The sequence below is a fragment of the Meles meles genome, chromosome 9, assembly GCF_922984935.1.
Source record: "Meles meles chromosome 9, mMelMel3.1 paternal haplotype, whole genome shotgun sequence".
Lineage (NCBI taxonomy): Eukaryota > Metazoa > Chordata > Mammalia > Carnivora > Mustelidae > Meles > Meles meles.
In genome coordinates, this window is record NC_060074.1 from 57641986 (window position 1) to 57664462 (window position 22477).

Genomic DNA, 22477 nt, shown 5'->3' on the forward strand with positions numbered 1-22477 from the left:
CAGCGCTCACCGTAAGTGTACTCGTTCATCCCCATCACCTACTTCACTCATCTCTCCACCCACTTCCCCTCAGTTTGTTCTCTACAGTTAAGGGTCTGTTTTTGGTTTTTCTTTTTTATTCCTTTGCTCATTTATTTTGTTTCTTAAATTCAAATGTGTAGGTCTCTGAAAGGGATTCTTACAGGTATAATAATAACAGGAAAATGCTTTTATTTTTACCTGTAATTAAAACAGGTGAAAAAAAACATAAACCGTGACATAAACAGGACCCGCTGAAAGTGTCAACAGAAGGCCAACACAGATGCCAGCTACTGCTGTCAGTAGAGTGAATGAATGACTTTCCTTATCAGGATGGGGAACCGCTCCAACAAGACACCTGCAATTCTCCTGCATTCCTAGGACCACCCAGTAAGGTTGTAAATGATACACATGAATACTTTGGGAGTAGACTTCTGGAGAGAAATGTGCTAAGAACATAATTATGAACATACTACACTAAGACATGTACAAGTACAGGCCTATTTTCTGATGAAGATGAATCAAAGGATAATATTGACAGAGAGTGGCAAAACAAAACTTGCCACTTCAGACTCTTTGGTTTGTGATGACTAATTTTTTTCAAAAAAAGAAGAAGAGATTATACAATGGTAGATTGAATTACTGATCCCAATTCTTCAGTTCCCTGTGATATAACTGTACATTCTTGCTATGGCCTCCTGGTGGGTGACGTATACTCCTCTATACCTTGATTTGGGGCCTGGCCATGTGACTTTGCTGTGATCAATGGCATATTAGAGGAGGTACAGTGAACAGAGGCCTGAAATGTGCTTACATGCTTAGGCTTGCCTCTCAGGCTCCAGCAGTTGACCATGAAAAGAACAAGCCCCTGATAGCTACTGTCCCATTAGCCCGAGACCCAATCAAAAGGCAGCACACCCCAACTCACAGCCTGGAGCCCAGCAGAGCTGACCCACAATTGAAAGCAGAGCTCACCATTTAAGCCTAAACTAAACCAATCAATCCCTATTTGACCCAGAGATCTGTGAACACGAGACGAAATGTTTGTTGTTACAGCCACTGAATTTTGGGATGGTATGTAATGGTTTTTTTTGTGGGAACAGCTGACTGATATAGGCCTGAAAATTATTATTTTTTAAACGTAAGAAGTGATAGAATTCTTCATTTGACAACAAGGATTAGAGGGATATGAGAATCATAAGCGAAATGTCAGCATGGCATGTAGCTTACTTAACTTCTCAGAACAAAAGAACACTAAGAAAGAGCCAGTTCTGGCTCTGGCCCTGCTCTTTTGGGTAGGACATGAGTTCATGTGAGGATTAGCTGTCTCATGACAAAGGTTCAATGGTGTTCCCAAACACACTGGTAGGTTACATATGTGCCTGCAGAGAAGCATAATTTCTACAAGCATATGGACCAGGATAGTGGAAAGATAACCTCATTAAAGAACTGAATGAGAGGGGCGCCTGGGTGGCTCAGTGGGTTAAGCCGCTGCCTTCGGCTCAGGTCATGATCTCAGGTCCTGGGATCGAGCCCCGCATGGGGCTCTCTGCTCAGCAGGGAGCCTACTTCCTCCTGTCTCTCTACCTGCCTCTCTGCCTACTTGTGATCTCTCTCTCTCTGTCAAATAAATAAATAAAATCTTAAAAAAAAAAACAAAAAAAAAAAAACTGAATGAGAATGTGACTTTACCTTATAACAAGAAAGACTTGAAGGGAAACTATGCCAGCCTTCAGGACAGGGGTCTTCAGGCTTGGGAGTTACTTCTTCAGGCTGAATGGGCCCACTTATTTTCTTGCAAACTGAAAGTGCTCTGAAGTTTCTGCAGTCTTTCACCTCCCACTTTCCAAGAGACTTTCCAGTAGCCATAGCCACACACCCGCCTGGAGAAGCTGGGGTTGAAACATTACATTTGAAAATTAAAGTCCAAACATTTTCTAGTGTCCTTACCCTTTATCTGGGCCAAGGTCTGGAGAAAAAATATAAAAGACAACAGAAGAAAGAAATGTGTGGTTCATAATAATGATGACGACAATGATGACCATGATGGTAATAAAGAGAAGTGTTTATTACTTGCCAGGTACTATTCTAACAGGATCAAATTAATCAGTCCTTACAACAGACCTTGAGAGTATCATACTAAGGTGCAATGAGGATTAGTGACTTGTCCAAGGTCACATGTTAGTAAGTGGTTGAGCCGAACTGGAACTCAGTTGGTCTGTATCTGCAGCTGTAGCCTAAACCACTCAGCTGCTCAGCAGAGCCCAAGGGATTCATATTACCTTAACAACTTTAAACAGTTTAAGGAACTTAGTAACCCTCAAAATGAAACTCTTTCACATTCATATAGAAAGGAAAAGGCAGTACAATAAAGAGAAGGAGGTGTATAGTAACACACATTTGTTTTCTACTTATTTTTTGGGTGCCAGAATTTTATTTATTCACAACATTAAGAAACAGCTTATATTATCAGATCCATTTTTCAGATGAAGAATCAGTGACTTGCCACAAGTGTCATGTTCCCTTTTATATTCTACCACACTTCCTGAAATGGGCAAGGGACAAGAATATAGATTGGAAAGTAGTAAGGACAACTTCTGTTCCACCAAATAGACATGGTCTCATGTCTCATACATGGACAGCAATTAGAACAAAGGACTGGGAGAAAAGTGCTATGTTGCCCTGGTGGGGGTCCTATTCTCCCCCGGTTCTGTCCCCTACCCATGCCTTGTCCATGATGGACCAAGCTGGCTGAAGCTGGGAGTAATTATGGTAAAGAGAGCTCAGTGGTAGTCTTTCTGACTATAGGACTGATAGTCATTGTGGCTACTTTCTGAGCTCCTCTCCAACCATTGAGTCTTTTCTATGAAGAGGATGACTTTGACTCTAAGATATCTGAATGTCTATAAAAGAAATCCCATATGTTTTGTATATTAGAACATTATAAACATTATAATCATATATATTTATAACATACATATAATTGTAATCATATATAATTATAATTAGAACATTATAATCTAAGGCGAGATTTAACTAGGATTATCACCTGTATCCTCCATCTTCCACAAGTAAAAAGATGACTTTGTTATCAATACCATTCATATTTATGGTGGTGACCATCTATTTCAAGTTTTGTGGGCATTCTCTATTTCAAATATTATGTTTCATTATACACTCATATGTTCTAGTTACTGGGTTATAAAAAGTTGTCTTCATGATCACATGGTACAGAAACAAGAAAATATAAATAATCCAAAGGAAGAAAAGTTGAACACTTTCTAACTCTAATGCAGTCTAACTCTGGTCTTATAGAAAGCCAAAATCCTTTACAAAGTACTGGATTGAAATCAGGGCATCCGGATTTTAGCGATTCAATAACAAGGTAACATTTGTCAAGTAAATCACCTTTCTGAGACTTGGTCTTTCAACTCTAAAATCAAAAGGGACTTCTGAGTCTTTTTTGGTTCAAAATGTTCTAATTTGATGGCTAATTATGTTCAATGCTTTGAGCTAGTTAGAGAAAGATGAACTAACTTTCATTATAAACCATTCCTACATTATTGCTTCCTTAATTTTTATCCATTTGGAATAATAGAAATAAACACATTCAATTTTGAAGATGTTAAGAAGCAGAGAGATGAAAACATAAAGCACTTCAAAATGAAGCTTCTAGATTCTATTTGAGACTTAGATGGAAAAGATTAAAAAAAACTCACATTGATGGTTCTAGCTTTGTGCCATTAGAGGGTGATTTCTGAGAACTGAGTTTTTTAGCTCCTTTTTGGGTATTATTACCAAGGACTTCATAAGGAAGATATAGTCACTGCTTCTATTTATGGTTCCATAGACAGACTCTCATCCTGAAGATTATCATTTCCCTCACATTTCAAAGCTAAGTGAAGACCATATTTGGGAGGTATACTGCATTTCACAAATCATCATATTCCACTACTTACCTGGCTCAAGAAAATTCCAGTTGGAAAAGGTTACAGCTTGCTTTACTCCACCAACACCCGTCCAACTATACTCTCCATGTGAATCTATATCTCTCAGGCCAGTCCAGAAGTATTTTCCTGGAGATTTAGTATACTTTTTAATCATGTCATTCAGGTACTCTTGCTCAAATCTACAAAACAAGAGTTAAATTAGTAGGTGCTTTTATAGTGATTGAATTACTATGTATATTGAAGATGCATCTTTTTCTTAGGAGACTTACTTAATAAAGCTAATCCAGAGTTAAAAGCTCACAAGTACATGTTTACTGATGGTCATACCTGCTAGTTATAGTCAGATTGCAGTTGGTTCCAAAAGGGACTTCATCCTTATAAATCTTGTAACAGGTTTCTCCATGTCTTTTCCAGCCCTAAATCCAAGTAGAAATATCACACTATTCAGACTTAATGTCCCCCTCTAATAAGCAAGATTCTACTACTCTGATAACAGCTCACATTTAGAGAAATCAAGGACATGGCCTGTACATTCATACACATGATGAAGGTGGGTTACAACTTCACAGAACAGGATTGTGAGCCTGTGTCAGACAGGAGTGTCTTATTTCTCCTCATCTCCAGGACCTAGCTCCTCATAAGACTATAATGTTGTTGGTTGAACTACTTTTGGAGAGGGAAAAGATAAATGGGGGAAGTAAAGACATCAGCATTAAGGATTAAAATCGCATAGATTTTTATAGAAATCATGAATAGGTAATTCTTTTTCCTAATATGTTTTTTCTTCTGTATTAATGCTAATATGTAATGATTCACTGCTCTCTGATTTGCTCTAATGTAAGTAAACAGAAGGTAGTCATTTCTCCTGTTTCCCAAGTCTGAATTGTTTCAGTCTCACCTATCATCCTTGACGGAGATGTAATACTGCTTAGAAAACTTACGCAGGGACGTTACATACCTCATCTGGAGGACACATCTTGTCAGATGTCGTATCATTCATTCGTTCTCCCTTTTTCTTACATACATATTTAAGTTTCTCTTCACACGACTGGACTTTCCACTGACCTAGCTTTTTAAAAATAGAAAAAAAATTTTTCCACAGAGAAATTATTTGCCATATATTTAGAGTTGAACTCTAACTTATTTTAAATCAAGATAGTTTCTTCTCACAATACTGTGCGCAAGGGGCAAGGGCAGGAGGAAGGGGAGAAAAGAGAAATAAATGACTACATCTGGGAATATACTTCTAGAAAATACTACCCAACATGCCTGCAAGGTTGTGGCTCACTGCCTGTTATTTTAGCACCACCTCAAGATCATAGTGGAGATGAATACCATTTTCTTATAAGAGTAACAATAAAACCATTAAATGACATTTAGTACAGGAGTTGAAGAAAGAAGAACTCAGCCTACACACAGTTGACAGTGTTCAAGCCTTCTTCCACATGACATGGCCAAAGTCTGCCCATTGATGAAAAACTTTTGGATATGTCAACCAACCATGCTATTTCAATCTCCTCATATATAACATAATCATGATAGTTAGAACAGCTACTCTCCAAGAATTCCAGAATCAAAATTTCTTTCCACTCTATTTCAGCTTAGATTTCAAAGTTCTCTCTTTCAAATACGCTACTTAATATTAATTTTGCTTAAGTCACTCTGCTTTCTTCAAATTAAATTTCAACAAGTCAATTGTGATAAGGGTCAATTTTGAACACTGGAATGCTATCTAGGTATGTTATCAGTGTAGTCTTGTCTATGGGATCTCATTTCTATCTTTGACCTCTACCAAAAACATTTTTTTTTTTTAGATTTTATTTATTTGACAGAGATCACAGGTAGGCAGAGAGGCAGGCAGAGAGAGAAGGGGAAGCAGGCCCCCTGCTGAGCAGAGAGCCCAATGTGGGGTTCGATCCCAGGACCCTGGGATCATGACCTGAGCCGAAGGCAGAGACCTAACCGACTGAGCCACCCAGGTGCCCCACCAAAAACAACTTAAAAATCCTTTAAATAGAGCACCAAATGTGACACTCTTCTAAATTCATCTTTGACACCTTTCTAGATATCTCTTTACCCTTAAAACACTCCTAAATATGCATAACATTTGCTACTTCCACTTAAGTCTCTCTAAAAGTCTGGGGGACACAAGCCCCCTAAATAATTAGGAGTCCCTAGGAAAATGATACAAACAAAATATAAAGATAAACATGTCTTTTCTCTCAACATACAGCCTATTTTGGACTCTTAACTAAAGCATGTTCAATAAATAGCTAAGCAGGGGCGCCTGGGTGGCTCAGTGGGTTAAAGCCTCTGCCTTCGGCTCAGGTCATGATCCCAGGGTCCTGGGATTGAGCCCCGCATCGGGCTCTCTACTCTGCGGGGAGCCTGCTTCCTCCTCTCTCGCTTCCTCCTCTCTCGGTTCCTCCTCCTCGCTCGCTGCCTGCCTCTCTGCCTAGTTGTGATTTCTCTCTGTCAAATTAATAAAATATTTAAAAAAATAGCTAAGCATTCCACATAAGAAAGATGTTCTCTGAAAAACATTAGACCTAATTTTAAATTAATTATTAATTAATTAATTAATTTTAAAAGATTTTATTTTTTAAGTAATTTCTATACCCAATGTGGGGCTCAAACTCACAACCCAGAGATCAAGAGTCACATGCTCCATCAACTAAGCCAGCCAGGCACCCTTAGATCTAATTTTTAAATAAAAATATTTTTTCACTTCTTAAAGTAAGATTAATATGAAAATCTGAACATGAATTCAGAAGATGGGATTTTTCCCTTAAGCTGTGGCTATATGTTAAATATACTGTTGGTCCAGAGAGAAAGCAGCTTATTAGAACCAATCTGGCACAAGAATTGAGTACTAAGAGGATTTCCTTCATCTGTTTCAGACCAGAGCAGATACTCTCAGACAGGAAGTGCATTGCTTATTTAGTTGTTCTATTTGCCTCCTTTTTTCTAGTAGCTTCAGAAAGATAATATACGGGGCTCTTACGTTTTATTTTCTTTCCAGGCTTAAACAAATATCCCAACCAAAGTCATTTTAACATTATTTGGTATACAATAAGAATATAAATAAGCCATAGGAAGTTTCTTACCTTTCCTAAATAGGAAACACAGTTGGGAGTCCTATTGTAGGGAACATTTGGCTCATTCTTACTCCAATATGTTAGAGTAACTTCAGTACCATCAGACCACTGAAATAAACTTGGAACATTTTTGTTCGTAAGACCTATCCATACTTCTTCTTCGGCATCTAAAAGAAAAATATTTTATTTATTTGGTTTTACTCAATTACATAGTTCAATATGTACATTGTCACTGATTTTTACATTCTGATAATGGGGTTTTAGGAGCCTCAACGGTATTTGTAATGAATCTATGAAAATACTGATAATTTAGGCAGGCCAGGAGTCAAGGGCTTTTCAGGGTACTTATGCAGTCAAGAGTACATAGTGGAACAGCCAAGTTGTGATCTGCAGGTTAGGTGTTCCTGATACCTGATTTAGATAAACCTTGCTCTATGGGGTATACAGGTTTCCTCTTGCCCAAAAGCTCTTTCTGTCACTTCACTTTTATGAAAGACATATGTACCTATTTTCCCTAAGTGAACAAAATCTGAGGTGGATTTTTGCTTTTATGAAATGGTGTTTGCTTCTTTGTTTTATGCCATTTTGGTTTATCAAACGTTTCACAAGAATAGTCTATCTTTGGACAACAGGGGAAAACTGCAATGGAATTCTATAAATACAATCCTAGATACTCCAGTTAGAATAGGATGGATGTCCATCCCTGTCCCGGGACGATGCTGCTGCCTTCCCAGGGGAAACAATACCATGCTGACACAGAATAGGTGTCTATTATTAGCTATTACTATTAGTGACTCCTAGGAGGTGGATATGATATTGCACATCTAGTGTATTTTTGTTCTTCAGTCTTTAGCTTTTAAATAACTACAAAAGTGAAATAATCACCACAAGCATCTGCAGCAACTTAAATAGGTTTTAGCTTATGAGATGAGGAATATTATTCAATCACTGGCTATACTGTCAAATTGGCAGCTACTAGCTATGTGTGGCTATTTGTAAATTAATTAAATTTAAATAAAAATAAAAATCAGTTCCTCAGTTACATTTCATGTCCTCACAAGCCCCAAACGGCTGGTGGCCGCACTATTGGACAGTGTGGATTATAGAACATTTCCATCATCACAGAAAATTCTATTGGACAGTGCAAATCTGTAAGGATCAAACTGTAAGCTTTCATTCCTACCAAGAGTCTAAAAATAGGGGCACTTTAGAACGTTTCAAACCTCTCAAATAGGATATTTTAAAAACTTACCCCCATTATGGAGTTTTGTGACAACCACCTCCACATCTGCTAAAGAATGAATGCTGATGAGATCGCTGTTCAAGGCTTTGCATTTAGTATGTGCCTTATCCCAGGAATCACTTTCATTTACCAGCAGATAGCAAAACCCATTATTTGACAGCCAGCCTGCGTCACAGTGTGTGTCTGAATATGTCCAAACATCTGCAGGAAAAACAGCTATTTATATTCCAGTAAAGATAAATCTATTTTGAATCAATAACATTGCAAATTCTTCCTTCTTAAATCATAACGATTCTGGAAAGCTGGGGAATGGGATGTCAAATAGCATGGGGACATGAATTTATGTGGTGCTTCATTCTACATCATAAGAGTGACTGTAGGGATACAGGTAATTATATGGCTGTAATGTGATACAAACGTGCTACATGATTAGGCTCCAACTATTTGAGAAGGGGCTGCCTTTAGTCCTAATAGACAGGAGGATGGTGTCGGGTAAGCCACTTGTTAACAAATCTCTTCCTTGGTTTGGGATTTGTTAGGTTCCCCTCCAGTCTCTGACTTTGAGAGGTTATGAAGTCCAGCCTCCTTTCGTGTATGGTCAGATCAGCAAGGGGATGTGGTTTCATGCCTACTGTTGGACACGGGACAGAGATTTAAGGAATAAGTAGAACATTTATAAATTCTGCACAAAAGAGAAGACAGCGATGGAGGGAAATAGCACAGGGCCTCTCTGGACCTTTCCTTTCCTTCCCACTACTAGATCTACATCCTCATGCAATTATGATTCTTTGTTTTCACCACGTTAAAACTCACTCAGATGATGGTCAAGAAAGACTGGAGAAAAAGACAGATAAAATACCAAACAAAATACTTCTATCCTTCTTAACAGAATGAGAAATGAAGTCAATTACTCAGACTTCATGGATTCTGTTTGGAATACCTGATGTATGAAAACACAGCATCTTAAAAATGTGAACAGTTTGTTCTTCACTTAAAGATAAAACTCAGGGGGCACCTGGGTGGCTCAGCGGGTTAAAGCCTCGGCCTTCAGCTCAGGTCATGATCCCAGGGTCCTGGGATCAAGCCCCGCATCGGGCTCTCTGCTTGGCTGGGAGCCTGCTTCCTCCTCTTTCTCTCTCTCTGCCTGCCTCTCTGCCTACTTGTGATCTCTATCTGTCAAATAAATAAATCTAAACAAAACAAACAAAAAAAAAGATAAAACTCAGGTCTGGTTAGCTTCTCACACTTGCAAGGTAACTCAATTTTACATTTCTAAAATAGCACTTGCTATTATTATTATTATTTTATTTTATAATTATGATAATGGAACAGAGGAAAAAACACCCATAATTGAACTCAGGACAAATATTTTCCTATTCTAGTCTTTGTCTCCATGAATACATATTTTTACAAGATTAAATGATAAGTAGGCATATCATTTTGTTCTGCTCTTATATCTGCCTGCCAGCACAGTTATTTTAATAAATGCATATTATTTGATCATGCGGAAACATCATATTTACTTAATAATTGTTACTACAGCATATTTATTTGACCTATCATCAATCACCCAGGTTTATTTTCATCTGTGCTATCTTTTCTATTATGCTTTTGTTGTGTGGACTAAATTTGGTTTGAATCAACTTGGCAGATGAGTGTTCATTTTCCCCTATTGTTTTAATAAAACATCTCCTGACAGTCCTCATTCTGTATATTTATTTTTTAGTCTTAAAAAAATAGCTTTATGTTACCATGTGGATAAGAAATTTTATTTCCTTCCCCCAACATTCTTTAAACAAGGCATTTTAAACCCCCCCTTCCCCTTCCAGTTTTGAGTACTAGTTTTTCTTATTCAGGAGGATTTAATCAAATACCAGGTACGTGGTGAGGCTTGTGCCAGACAGGGCACTCATCTTATCCTTTCAGTCTCCTGAAGTTTCTTTGTGCCGCAGAAACTTCAACTGTTCCATGTTTCTCTTATCCCTGAAATCCCTTGGGGGAAGAAAAACCTTCCTTGTACGGGTTTTGTCCTTCCGCACCTCCCCTTTTCTACCTCATTTATCAACACAACAACCTAAAGGAGAAGCCTGGCAAAGGAGGACAGAACAGAGGTGGGCATCATTGGGAAGGAGCTAGAAACCCTAGAGGAGTTTCCCCATCCATTGCTTTTTACTTCTCAGAGCCAGGTCATACATAAGAGCTGAGTATGCATCTCCAGGAAGGTTTCTTAAAACACAGGTTGTTGGGGCCCACAGAATTTTTGATTCAGTAAATCTGGGGTGGGTTCTAAGAATGTGTTTGGAACAGGTACAGGTGATGCTGATACTCTTGGTCTAGAAACCACACTCTGAGCACCATTGCACTAAAGAAAAAAGAGCCACCTTTAAATAGAAACAAATTTCTTACTTAGAATACCTCTGCCTTCTTATGGGGCTTTACCAAACCAAAGCTTTGGGCATACAGAGTTAATAATATCCAGCCACAAGGTCTAAATGAAGTAGTTTTTGGCACTGGCACTGGAAAGGTAGAATTAGATATCTGAAATGGATTTACTCACCTTCACAAAACTATAATTTTAAGGCCTGCTTACACAAGGAAATGAAAAAGATACCTGTTAACTCCACTGTGTTATTTAATGGTTTCTTGCAGACATACGGCAGTTGAGCTTCACAGGAAAAACTCTGCCATAGACCAGACATGGCATCCATCCTTGCACAGCTTGATCCGCCTATTATCGTAGGTGCGCTAGACCTATCTTAAATGGGAGAATTTTCAAAGAGTTCGAAGGAGAAGGTTAGGCCCAGAGTGGTGGTTAGAAAAAATAATTTGTATTCCTAATTTTCTGCTTTTATTAGAACTCATAAAATAGTTAAACCTTCTACTAAATTGAGATGTATAAGCTTCAATGGACACCCAAGTGCTTAAATATGTCTTCCTTTTAAAATACAGGATACAGGGCAAAATACTATGATACAGTATAGTTAATTGAAAAAACAAAACCAAAAATCAAAAATAAACATCTGCTCCCAATCAACGTCCATATCATATTCTGTGGACAATAGCTCCTAATCTGCTATTCTATATAATAAATATACTATATTATGGTTCTATAATGCCCTTAAGACCTTGAATTTTAAGGTTAAATCATCTTTAAAGATTTTATTTACTGAGATAATAGAGAATTTATTCACTAATAATGAAATTTCATTAAACTGAAATGACCTATTGGTATTTTATTGCACTTAGCCCATTTTTCTTATATGTGTACAGGATATTTCAAACTGAAGCTAGTGTTAACTTTTAGGTTCTACCTTTGTCAGAAGCCTAAGATTTTATTTTTTTAAAAAAGGTATCTAGGGGCACCTGGGTGGCTCAGTGGGTTAAGCCGCTGCCTTCGGCTCAGGTCATGATCTCAGGGTCCTGGGATCGAGCCCCACATTGGGTTCTCTACTCAGCAGGGAGCCTGCATCCCCCTCTCTCTCTGCCTGCCTCTCTACTTGTGATCTCTCTCTCTCTCTCTCTGTCAAATAAATAAATAAAACCTTTAAAAAAAAAAAAGGTATCTAAACTTTTGGGGAGAAAAATCTTTTGGCTAAGTAGGATTTTGTTTGTTTTAAAATTTCCTTAAGGTATTTATTTGTGTAATAAAATACAACCATTATGTTGTTAGTACTTGAGCACTACTGTGGGACACCCCAAGAGTTTTAAAATGAGAGCATATTTCTGAATGGAGTTAAGCTGCTGATGAAACAACATGGGTTAGTCATAGACATGTCAAGTCACCTAAGGGACACAGAACAGATTCTAGGCCATGTGATGGGGCTTATTCTGCTGTTACTTAAAAATGTAGGGTTGCTGTAAAGGTTGGAGACAAATGCTCAGTTATCTGTGATATGGTTCAACTTGGCTATAATGGTATCATAATAAAGAAGGAATTAGGGGAAAAAATTCTTTTGAGAAGTAACCATAATAACAATTGTCAAGATTTGAAATTTTTATAAGCTGTCAGAGAGTGGGATGATTTTGTTTATTTACTTTTTTGAAGTTTTGCTCTAGGCATAGTAGGTAGAAGAGGGAGCATTTACCTGGGTCCCAGTTGAGAAAGTTTAATGGCTTATGGTCTGACCACTCCCAGCCTCTAGCAGAGTATAGTTGATTTAAGCCAATCCAGAAAATTCTTGGAATCCCTTCTTTTTCTGTAAGAATAAAATAATTTTAACAAGTGACAAAAATTACCTAAATTATTATCTAAGTCAGACTTAAGTTTCTACTAATACCAAAAATATTTAAAGGCCTTGATGGTAAGGCAGGAGTCCTTGCAGGAGGCTGTCTCTCCAACAAGGCAACTGAAGGCTGGTAAGTTAATTCATTTCTGCTTTCCTACTAGCTTGTCCCTTTCTTCTAAGGCAAAAACAGAATCTTCTCAGAATAGCTGTTTCACTATTTTTAACCTTTTGTACTGATACAGATGAAAATAGTTTCCATTTTATATCTAGATTTTGAAGAACTGATTGTATTCCAGACTGACAGTTTAAATTCATTAAGCACATATTATTTAACTGGTACTAAGGAAAAAAAAAATACAAAATCCCTGCCCCTTGATGATTTCAATTCAGTGAACAAAACAGATGTGAATCCCCTAAACGGTAAAGTGTTACCCATACTGCTTCAGAAATATGTACAGGAGCTGTTTGGTAGGCAATGGAATATATAGCTTTAGAGTCCAAAGGAGATATTTAGAATGAAGTCACAGAACAAGACACACACACACACACAAACACTACAGGGGAGATGTGTCATTCAAATTCATTATTTGGCAACCAGAAGCCATCAGCAAAAAAGTGAGAGAAAGATAGAGAAGCAGAGATAATTTAAATAGTGAGGTTAGTTGCGATTAAATGAAACTCAGTATACATACGCCCACAAGCAATGGATACAATTATGCTTGCATCTGTCCATGCGTATTGGTAAACTGAATGAAAAGATTGTAAGGATTTTCATACCAGAATCAAGAAAGTCAACAAAATTATTCAAGAGCCTGGTAAGTCTTCCTAGACAACGTGAAAAGAGAACTTGAAGATACTGAGGGCCAGGTAGAACAGATAGAACATCTGGTGAAATGGTCGACAGAAGACAAGGATGTTGCTGACAAATAGGAAGAGCTAAGAGGCTGGAATCTCTACAATTGTTGAAATATTCTCAACAGAAGACACTTGATAGCAGTTTCTTAATTCCTCTCAGGGAATTACATTTGATGTATTATTAAATTATATATATAACCTATCTCTCTCGAAATATAAAATATATTTATAATTATCATATTTATAAAATATTAATGTTTAATATAAACTATATAAATTATAAAATATAATTTATAGGATTTTAAAATAATTAAATTTATATTAATGTTTTATATAATTTAAGTGTACATTATTTACATAAAAATTGTTCTTAAAATAAGGATATGTTTTCTATATGTAAATCATACAAATATATCTGATATATATCATTTTGTTCCTTTATATATATCAGATATATCTATGTGATCTGCATATAGAAAACCATATCCATACTCTAAGGACTTTTTGAGGTTAATTTTGACTACATAAATGCCTGAACAGGTGACTCCACTAGAACTGACACCCAAGGAGTGGAAAAGTCCCTCTGTGTAGAGCAGAAATAGAATCAGCAAAGATGGAAGGGGCCAAGAACAATACCCAGAGACCAATATTAAAGGGATGGGCAGGAGTCTGGAAAGAGGGTGGTAGGGACAGGGGCCCAATTACCACTCCACTGAGGAACAGATGTGAATTTAGGAATGAAAGATACACAGTGTTTTCCAAGAGCCTGTCTGTGAAAGAAAGAGGCAGATATTCAGGATCTAGGAGAGAGACATAGGTACATCTGTATCTGTATCTATATATCTACATCCATCTATCTATATTTTTTAATGGTAGAAATTTAAATAAGTTTATGGCCTGTTGGGGAAGAGTCAGTAGAGTGAGAGTCAATGAAAATATCAGAGAGAGAAGAAACAGCTGGTGTGGATGTGAAGAGCTTTGGGGAAGGAGTTAACTTTGAGCAAACTGGAGGGATGACAGATACAGATAAATTTGTAAGTATGAGGAAGGGAAACTAAGGATTTGCTTCACTTTGCTCAAGGAAATAGATGGTAAGGATACTCTATGAGGAACGAAAAGGTGGTTATTTGGGTTGATGGTTTGAGGAGACTGCTGAAGGGAACTTTGAATTCTCCTTTTCTTTCACCTTGTTAGCAGAAGGGCTGGCATACAAATTGAGGATTTAATCCAATGTAAATTTCTCATTAGTAAAAGCAGTTGATTCTCCAGTCTTGCTAAAGAAGTTCTGTAAACTGTGACATATTTATGGTATTCCAGACTCAACCATACTGGACATTCAGAATTCCCTTTATTAATTTTTAACTAGGGATACTATGAAGGACCAAACTGTCCCACCCATCATCCCAAGTTCAATACCCTCCCTTCCATGAAGACTTTTCAGATATCCGGGGCAGGACATCTGAATAATCCTATCACTTACCTGCATATGGTAAATACACATTTATGAAGAAGCACAATGAACTTTGGAAGCTGTTAGGTTTCATTACACTGTTCTATTTGTGAGCCATACTGATGGCTTCAATAAATCATAGGATTATAAAACATGAATGTTCTTTATGTGTTTTACGCCAGGTTAATGTGAATGGGAAATGGATTCTAAAAATCCAGGTTGGTCAAATATGAAAGGCAGAGATTTCTTTTTGGTTTGGAGAATCTGAAAGTAGACTTTTTTTCTACATAGAATCCAGGCAAGAAACTGACCAGTTTGAGGCTTTGCTTACTCCCATTTTGCCATCAAGAAACAGATAATTGCTAGTATAAATTCCCATACCTTATCAAATCAAAGAGGTGAGTTCACTGAAGTAGAATATTTGCCACTGTCCTTAAAACCTGTTTAGACCAGACCTTCTATTTCTATTCTTCTCCCCACAAGGGAGACTACAGGCCTGATAATGATCACGCATCTGGAATGAGACAGAGGAGAACTTCTAGCCAGTAGCGTCCCTGATTTATAATTATCTTAGCCTTAGGGCACCTGCAGAAGCCACTCAAAGTGAATAACCCCTCAGGCTGGAGGAAAATGAGGAAGAATGGAAATGAGCTATTCCTATTCTGGGGACTGTTGAGTCCTCTTTTGTAGCTCTGGGATGAATCTGTGGTTTAGAGGTTTCCTGGGAAGGCCAGAGCCATGGAAAATCTAACTCCCCCCCCCCCAAAAAAAAAAATCCAGTGACTGTAAGGAAACCAAATCCCTCATCTCCAAAGCCCCTGTATTAGTAAAACAAAATAAAAACAAAACTAAGTGCAGGGCAGGCAGAAAAAAACCCCCAAAACTCTTTTAGATTGCATGGGTACTTATTTTCAACGAACTGTGTCTGCCTTTTTTTCTAGCAGTAGATTCCCTAGTCCCATCCAACCACTAGCTGCCAAACCAGAGTCATTTGGGAATACGTTCTCCATTATGCTCTGCATATGTACAACTCTTATTTCCCCAAGTAGATCAAGCACCTGAATCACAAAATCTCTGTCTGATTCACTTTTTTGGCCTCACTCTCCTATCCCAATGCTTACACATAGCAGTTTTCAGTGAGGAGAGAAACTTTAAGAAATTGTCAGATTTGGATTCTTTGAGTTTCACATGTTAAAGTACAGCTTGGGTCCTGGAAAACCAGCAATTATAGTTAGGTTATAATAATTACGATATGCTTAAACAGCAGTCACATTGAAAGAGGAGCCAAGAACATTAGAAAGGGTGTATCTCTACAATTATTGATATACATAAAATGTAGGGAGTGTCTGGGTTGGGGACAGCAGGATCATTTAATGTATTATCTCACTTTTATGAGTTATTAAAGAAAAATGATACATAAAGAAATCTTTTTATGTCTTTATGTCTATATAAATCTTTATGACTATCAAAACCCTAACAATCATTAGATTGTTTGCCACAATCATTAGATTGTTAGGGTTTTGATAGTCACACTTGGACACTTTTATTCTTCACTGAAAACAGTTTTCAAAAGTCAATATTCCAGGAGGCTTAAATTTATTGGCACTTTTCATTTTCAATAATATTTTTTTGTAAGGTTCAAGGAGTTCTAGAAAAGAATTCCACTGACAACCACTAGCCCATCAGGAAAGGATAGGTTTCTATTCCAGAGGTCTGATTATTCAAGTACCAAACAACGTAGGAAAAGGGGAAAGCTGTAAGTAAGAAAGGAGGACTGAAAAAAGGACTAGCTAGAAAGCATGACAAAAGACAAGTAGACTTTTAATGATGAAAAGAAAACTATGTAAGAGCAGAAAGTAGTATAGTAAAAATGTAAGGGATCTGGAATGATGTATGTTGGTATTTGAATCCCAATTCTGGTACTTCTCAGCTGTGTGATGTTGGATACTTTATTCCCATCAGTAAATGGGAAATACTTGTCTTATGACATTGTAATGATCATTATATTATTTAATTTATCTGGAGACATTAGGGTTTTGCTATTAGTTTGAATTTATCAAATATTTATAATTATTACAAAACAGTGTGATAGGATTTATTGAAAATAGTCAGTAGGTACTTGTCTCACATATAGCAATAACATTTATAATTTTATGCAAAAGGAAAAGAAAAACCCATGAGACCCACCTCTTCCTGTAAAGAACTTACTAGTCTTATAAAAAGGAAATGCAGATACATGCCTGATACAATTTGATTTCAAGTCTCACTGATTGTATTCAAATTTTGGCTCTGCTAATTACTTGTGGGTGACCTTGAACAAGTTACATTTTCTCTCTGATCCTGACATTCCTCATCTGCCAAGTGAGCATAGCAATGAAAATACCTATATCTTGTAGCGCTGTTATATGGTATTAAATAAGACAATGTATGAAAAGCATTTAGTACTCAATCTGAAACATCATTGTCATATATTATGGTTATTTTGTCATTCAAATCATCAGAGACTCAATAACTTGGGTTTCTTGATTTTTTTAAAAAAATTTATTTATTTTAGAGAGAGAAAGCAAGAGTGGGGGGAAGGGCAGAAGGAGGGGGATAGAGGCAGACATCTCACTGAGGGTGGAGCCTGATGCAGGGGTTGATCCCACGACCCTGAAAGCATGACCTGAGTCAAAATTAAGAATTGGTGAGTCAAACAACTGAGCCACCTAGGTGCTCTGGGTTTCTTGATTTTTAAAAATAAAATAAAACCTTTCTGTTTATAAACTCCCTAGTAAAAAATGTGCAATACTCTGATGGAAAAAGATATATAATTTTACTGAATTTGTAAAAGATGTCACAAATAAGTAGTAGAAAGGCAAACCATTTTCATGGATGAGAAGACTTAATAATACAGTGATGGCAGTGCCTCTTTAATTAATCTAAAATTCAGTGCAATTCCAAAGTCTCAACAAAGTTTTTCACTGAGATTAATAAGGTGATCCTTAAATTCATAGAAGAGAATAAGTGGTTAAAAAAAAAGCCAAAGCAATTCAATAAAAGATATGAGAGGACTTGCTCATCCATATTTTCCATACAGCTGGCATAATTAAAACAGTATGGAATAGACACACAGATAGACAAGTAGACCAAAGGAATAGGATGGAGAGCCTAGAAATAACCCACATGTAATAGGGGAGTTTATATTTATTAGAGGTGGCATAACAAATCTGAGGGGAAAATGTGAAATAAATAGTATTTGGTCAACTGACATCCACGCAGAGAAAGCATGGAAAAGATAGAGAAAGATAAATTAGATTCCCACCTCTATAAGTTTTATTCCAGATGGATAATGAATGTGAAAAGCAGAATTATAAACGTTTGGAAGAAAAATGAGAGGATATATTTATCATATTAGGGCTAAGAAAGAATTTGATAAATAATATAAATAAGCACAAAACATTAAGGAAAAGATTGACCAAATTAAAACTAATGTATTTTTAAATAATAAGAAGCAACAAATGTAAAAAGACCAAAGACTAGGAAAAGATTTTTATAATCCTACAAGATTAGATAAGTATCTATAAAGAACTAAACAGATCAATAAGAAAAATTCAAACAACCCAGCAGAAAACAGGCAAAGGATATCAACTTTATATCTGATTATAAGATATAAAGACTATAAACTAAAAACCTGAATGCCTAATAAACATGAGATACAAAACCAAATGAATTATCAGGAAAATATAATAGAAAATTAAATACCATCTCACATTCATCACATTGGCCAACTAAGTCTGATAACATCAGGTGCTAGTGGAAGTGTAAATGAAGACAGCCCTTTGGAAAACAATTTGGAATTTTTGGTTAGTGGTGAAGAGATGTGCGCCCCATGACTCAGCAACCTACTCTAGAGAAACCGTCATACATGTCTGCCCCAAGATGCACATATGAGGATGTTTCTTGCAATAGCAAAACCTGAAAATAATCTGTTTCTCAATAGGGGAATGGACAAGTTGTGATTTATTCATACAATGCAATACTTTACAGCAGCAGTCGACAATGGATAAACTTACAAATGGGCACATGAGTATTTTTATCATATAAAAACAGAACAACACTATAATGAAAACATATAGTATTTATACATATATATGTTATAAAAGTACTCAAAGAATGGTAATTTTGAGAGATGACATGGGGCTTTAACTCTATTAACATTTTCTTTAAAGGGAGGGAAGCAGAGAAGGATGGAGGGGATCAATCATATAAAGAAATATGACAAAATGTTAGTGTATAAAGAGTGTATAAAGTCAGGGTGGTGGTTACACGGGTCTCTTTCAGGTCTTTTCCTATTTCTGTATATATGTTTTCATAATTAAAAATTTAAGAATTCCCACCATCACCACACAAATAAAATAAAACAAAATCCTATCCACTCAATGGGTCCACTCATTAAATCCACTTTAATATTTCTTTGTCCTCTCCTTGCCTCTGAGGATGGCACTCCTTTACTCAACAGGAGGACCTTTCCCTGAGGCCATCTACTGTGACTCAGCCACCTTCTTCATCTTCCTTGATTTCTCTACTTTTCAATGTCCAAGGAGCTTAATGTTTACCTTTTAAAAAATTTCGTCAATTAGGCTTAGGGCAGCAGTTTAATCTCACTACCTCACTCCATTTTCTGAAAATTACCCTCTTTTCAGTCTCCAATATGAAATGCATTTTCAATGGATAGAATAGGATTATATTCATACCATTCTGCCTGTAGGTTTCAGTGTTGACATTTAAGAGAAGATAGAAAAATATATACATGAAACAACATACCTGCATATTAAAACAGAGGTAGACAGATGGCATCTTTATAATCCCTGCAATTTGCTTTAGCACATGTAAACCTACCTTTAAGATAAGTTAATTCAGCAGCACTGCTGATGCTCAGTAAGTCAGCTCCTTGATTCTGACACGAAACATAAGCTTCCTTCCAAGAAAGAGCTGCCTGAGTGTTATATTGGTAGCAACTTCCAATCTGCTCATTCTTTTCCCAATTATCTTCACAGCCATTTTCTGTTGATAGAAAGACATGTTAGTGATCATAAAGTAATGTTTTATATTACTAGCAATGTTTACTAATACTGAAACTCAATTTCCATACTCTTAGGATACACTAAAATTGAAGCTCATTGTTTGACTAGACCATATTTTGATTCTTTGGTTACACAAAGAAATTGAAGTCATGAGAACTAAATGACTTTGGCTGATTAAAGCTTCCACTTTCTTATCCCCTACTCTCCCTTTATTCCCTGTCAATTACCATGCCATATTTTAGCCCATGCCTGCCCTCTGCTGAAATGTAGGAGTCTTCAAATGTATTCACATTGTCAAACCCCTAAGCTGATGGAAAACAAGCTTACTTGGAAACAAAACAAAACAAAACAAAAAACAAATTTACTTGAAGATGGTGGCAGACTGCAGAGGGGTTTACCTACAGCCTGCAGTGAAACCACTGTGTGTATGTGTGTGCATGTGTATGTGTGTGTGTGTGTGTGTACAGACATGCTGCTTAAACACCAACATTTAGAACCCAAATGATTGCCTTATTTGAAAAACTCAGTCCAAATTTCTCTTAATGTTTTAACAGATGATTTAATATATAACACATAATTAATATTATATGATCAATATTGCAGATGTCTATGTTGACATATGTGTGCATATATATATAGATATACATGTTTATTGCATAAGGTGCATATTATTTTCTTTAACTTTCTAAAAAGTATGTATAATTTCAAAGACCCTTCAAATTATTTATTAGATGAGATACATAGGTCTTGACACAACTGGTTCAAAAATATACTTAGAGACTCCTGTGTCCTCTCTAGAAGAGGAAACACAATATAAACTGTAGCAAGTGTGTCCCAGGCTCCACTCAGGGAGTTTTCCAAAGGGCCTACCATAACCAGTCACACATCACATGTTAGACTCATGGCCTTTCAAGCTGGAAGGGCCCACTGAGATCGTCTTGTCTAATGCTCTCATTTCACAGATGAAAACAAAGATCTAGAGGTGTTTGTGGCAGAGCTCTCATCAGAGCACTGGTCTCTAAATCTGGTCTTGTTGATCTCCTGAATGTCATACACTGCTTCTTCAGCCACTTTTGAATGGCCTAAATAGCAACAGAGGTGGATGTGACATTTGGTGAAAACAAAATCCGTAGATTTGCTAGTATATTGCCTAAAGTTTCCTTATTACCACTGGGGTCTTATGCCTGTAAATTCAGAAGCTTCCAGTAGGATAGCAGTATGTTTGCCATAAAATATAATGTATATGGTTTAGCAATCCTTGGCTTTGAGAAACTCACAGTCTTGCTTTTCCCCTAAAAATGACTGAGAGGCTATGAATACTCCCATTCTTACCCCTACCACTCCCAAAGGAAGCTAAAGACACTGAGACCAATGACAGTCAAGGAAGCAAAGTAGAGTAGAATGAGCACACCACGGAATGAGGGTCAGGAATCCTGGAATCTCCATCAGACTCCATACTAATGTGGTCTGATCCTAACAGGCCATGTCATCAATTTGCATCTGCTGGCCCTCACCTGAGCAATGAGGGTTTGCAACTGGATAACCTCCAAGCTCTACTTGCCATCTAAAATTTTGGATCCAGACTATAGTGAGGTTTAAATGAAATCAGTGCCTTGTTGACCAAACTCTGCCTGATATTATTGTAGTTGAAGCAAATACTGGCTTTTATCTTTTGGTAGGTTCTGGGTGTTGAAAAGCCTGTGCCTCTACCTAGAACAGTAATTCTCAAAGTGTGGTCCCCATAACAGCATCATCAGCATCACCTGGGAACTCAATGAACTGCAAATTCTTGGGGCTCACTCCAAATCTACTAAATTATAATTTCTGGAGGTGGGCCCCCAGAAATCTCTGTTCTAACAGACTTTCCAAGTGATTTTGCTGCAGAACCATTGGCTCAGGATAAACTCGTCTAGTGGCTTAGACCTCTTCATTTTGAAGCTCAGCTCTCCTTAAGGAGGGATCAGCATTAGTAATACCACCAGGTTGGCTACTGAATGAGGCATGATCTATATTTATTTGGGAAATCAGAAATGGATTTCCTAGATTTGAATCCTAGCTCTAAATTGTATTAGCTATGTGACCTGAGGCAAATGATAGAACTCCCCTGTGCCTCCCTTTGCTCATCTGTAAAATGGGGATAAATAGTGGTACCTACATTATTGGGTTGTATGAAGACTGAATGGGTTAATATAGTTTGAGTGCTTAGAATAGTACCTGACACATGGCAGGGCCCTATAAGTATTAACTGTTATTACCTCGGTCTGGAGCTTTTACCTTTCTCTTTATTATACATTCTTTCAATCTACTGCCCAGTTAAAAATATTTCTGGAGCACTTACCACACGTCAGGTCCTATGCCCTGTAACTCTCACCTGACTGGTATGAAAATATGTCTCAGTTATATACCAGATCATGATGCAACTGCTACTTTGGTCTTTCTTTCTAAAGAACAGTGAAATCTTTATCACACCCTGAGTAGTTTGCTTCTAATAAGAAGCAGTTAGAAAAAATGCTCTGCCCAACATAAAGAAATGGCAGGAGAACAGTGTCACCAATTTTGAGAAGACCAGGG

General features: G+C 37.0%; 1 protein-coding gene across 2 annotated transcripts in view; it reads right to left on the reverse strand.

Annotated features, from left to right (window-relative positions):
* The window catches only part of LY75 (lymphocyte antigen 75), a 132383-nt gene that overhangs the window by 96695 nt on the left and 13211 nt on the right, over window positions 1–22477 (reverse strand). For both annotated transcript variants that reach the window (XM_046018802.1, XM_046018803.1), the window contains exons 4-12: window positions 19722–19886; window positions 12395–12505; window positions 10921–11064; window positions 8319–8510; window positions 7076–7233; window positions 4927–5037; window positions 4296–4384; window positions 3978–4147; window positions 1711–1910 (exon numbers count right to left, since the gene is read on the reverse strand). In XM_046018802.1, coding sequence (XP_045874758.1) covers window positions 1711–1910; window positions 3978–4147; window positions 4296–4384; window positions 4927–5037; window positions 7076–7233; window positions 8319–8510; window positions 10921–11064; window positions 12395–12505; window positions 19722–19886 — 1340 coding nt within the window. The remainder of the gene's footprint in view (window positions 1–1710; window positions 1911–3977; window positions 4148–4295; window positions 4385–4926; window positions 5038–7075; window positions 7234–8318; window positions 8511–10920; window positions 11065–12394; window positions 12506–19721; window positions 19887–22477) is intronic.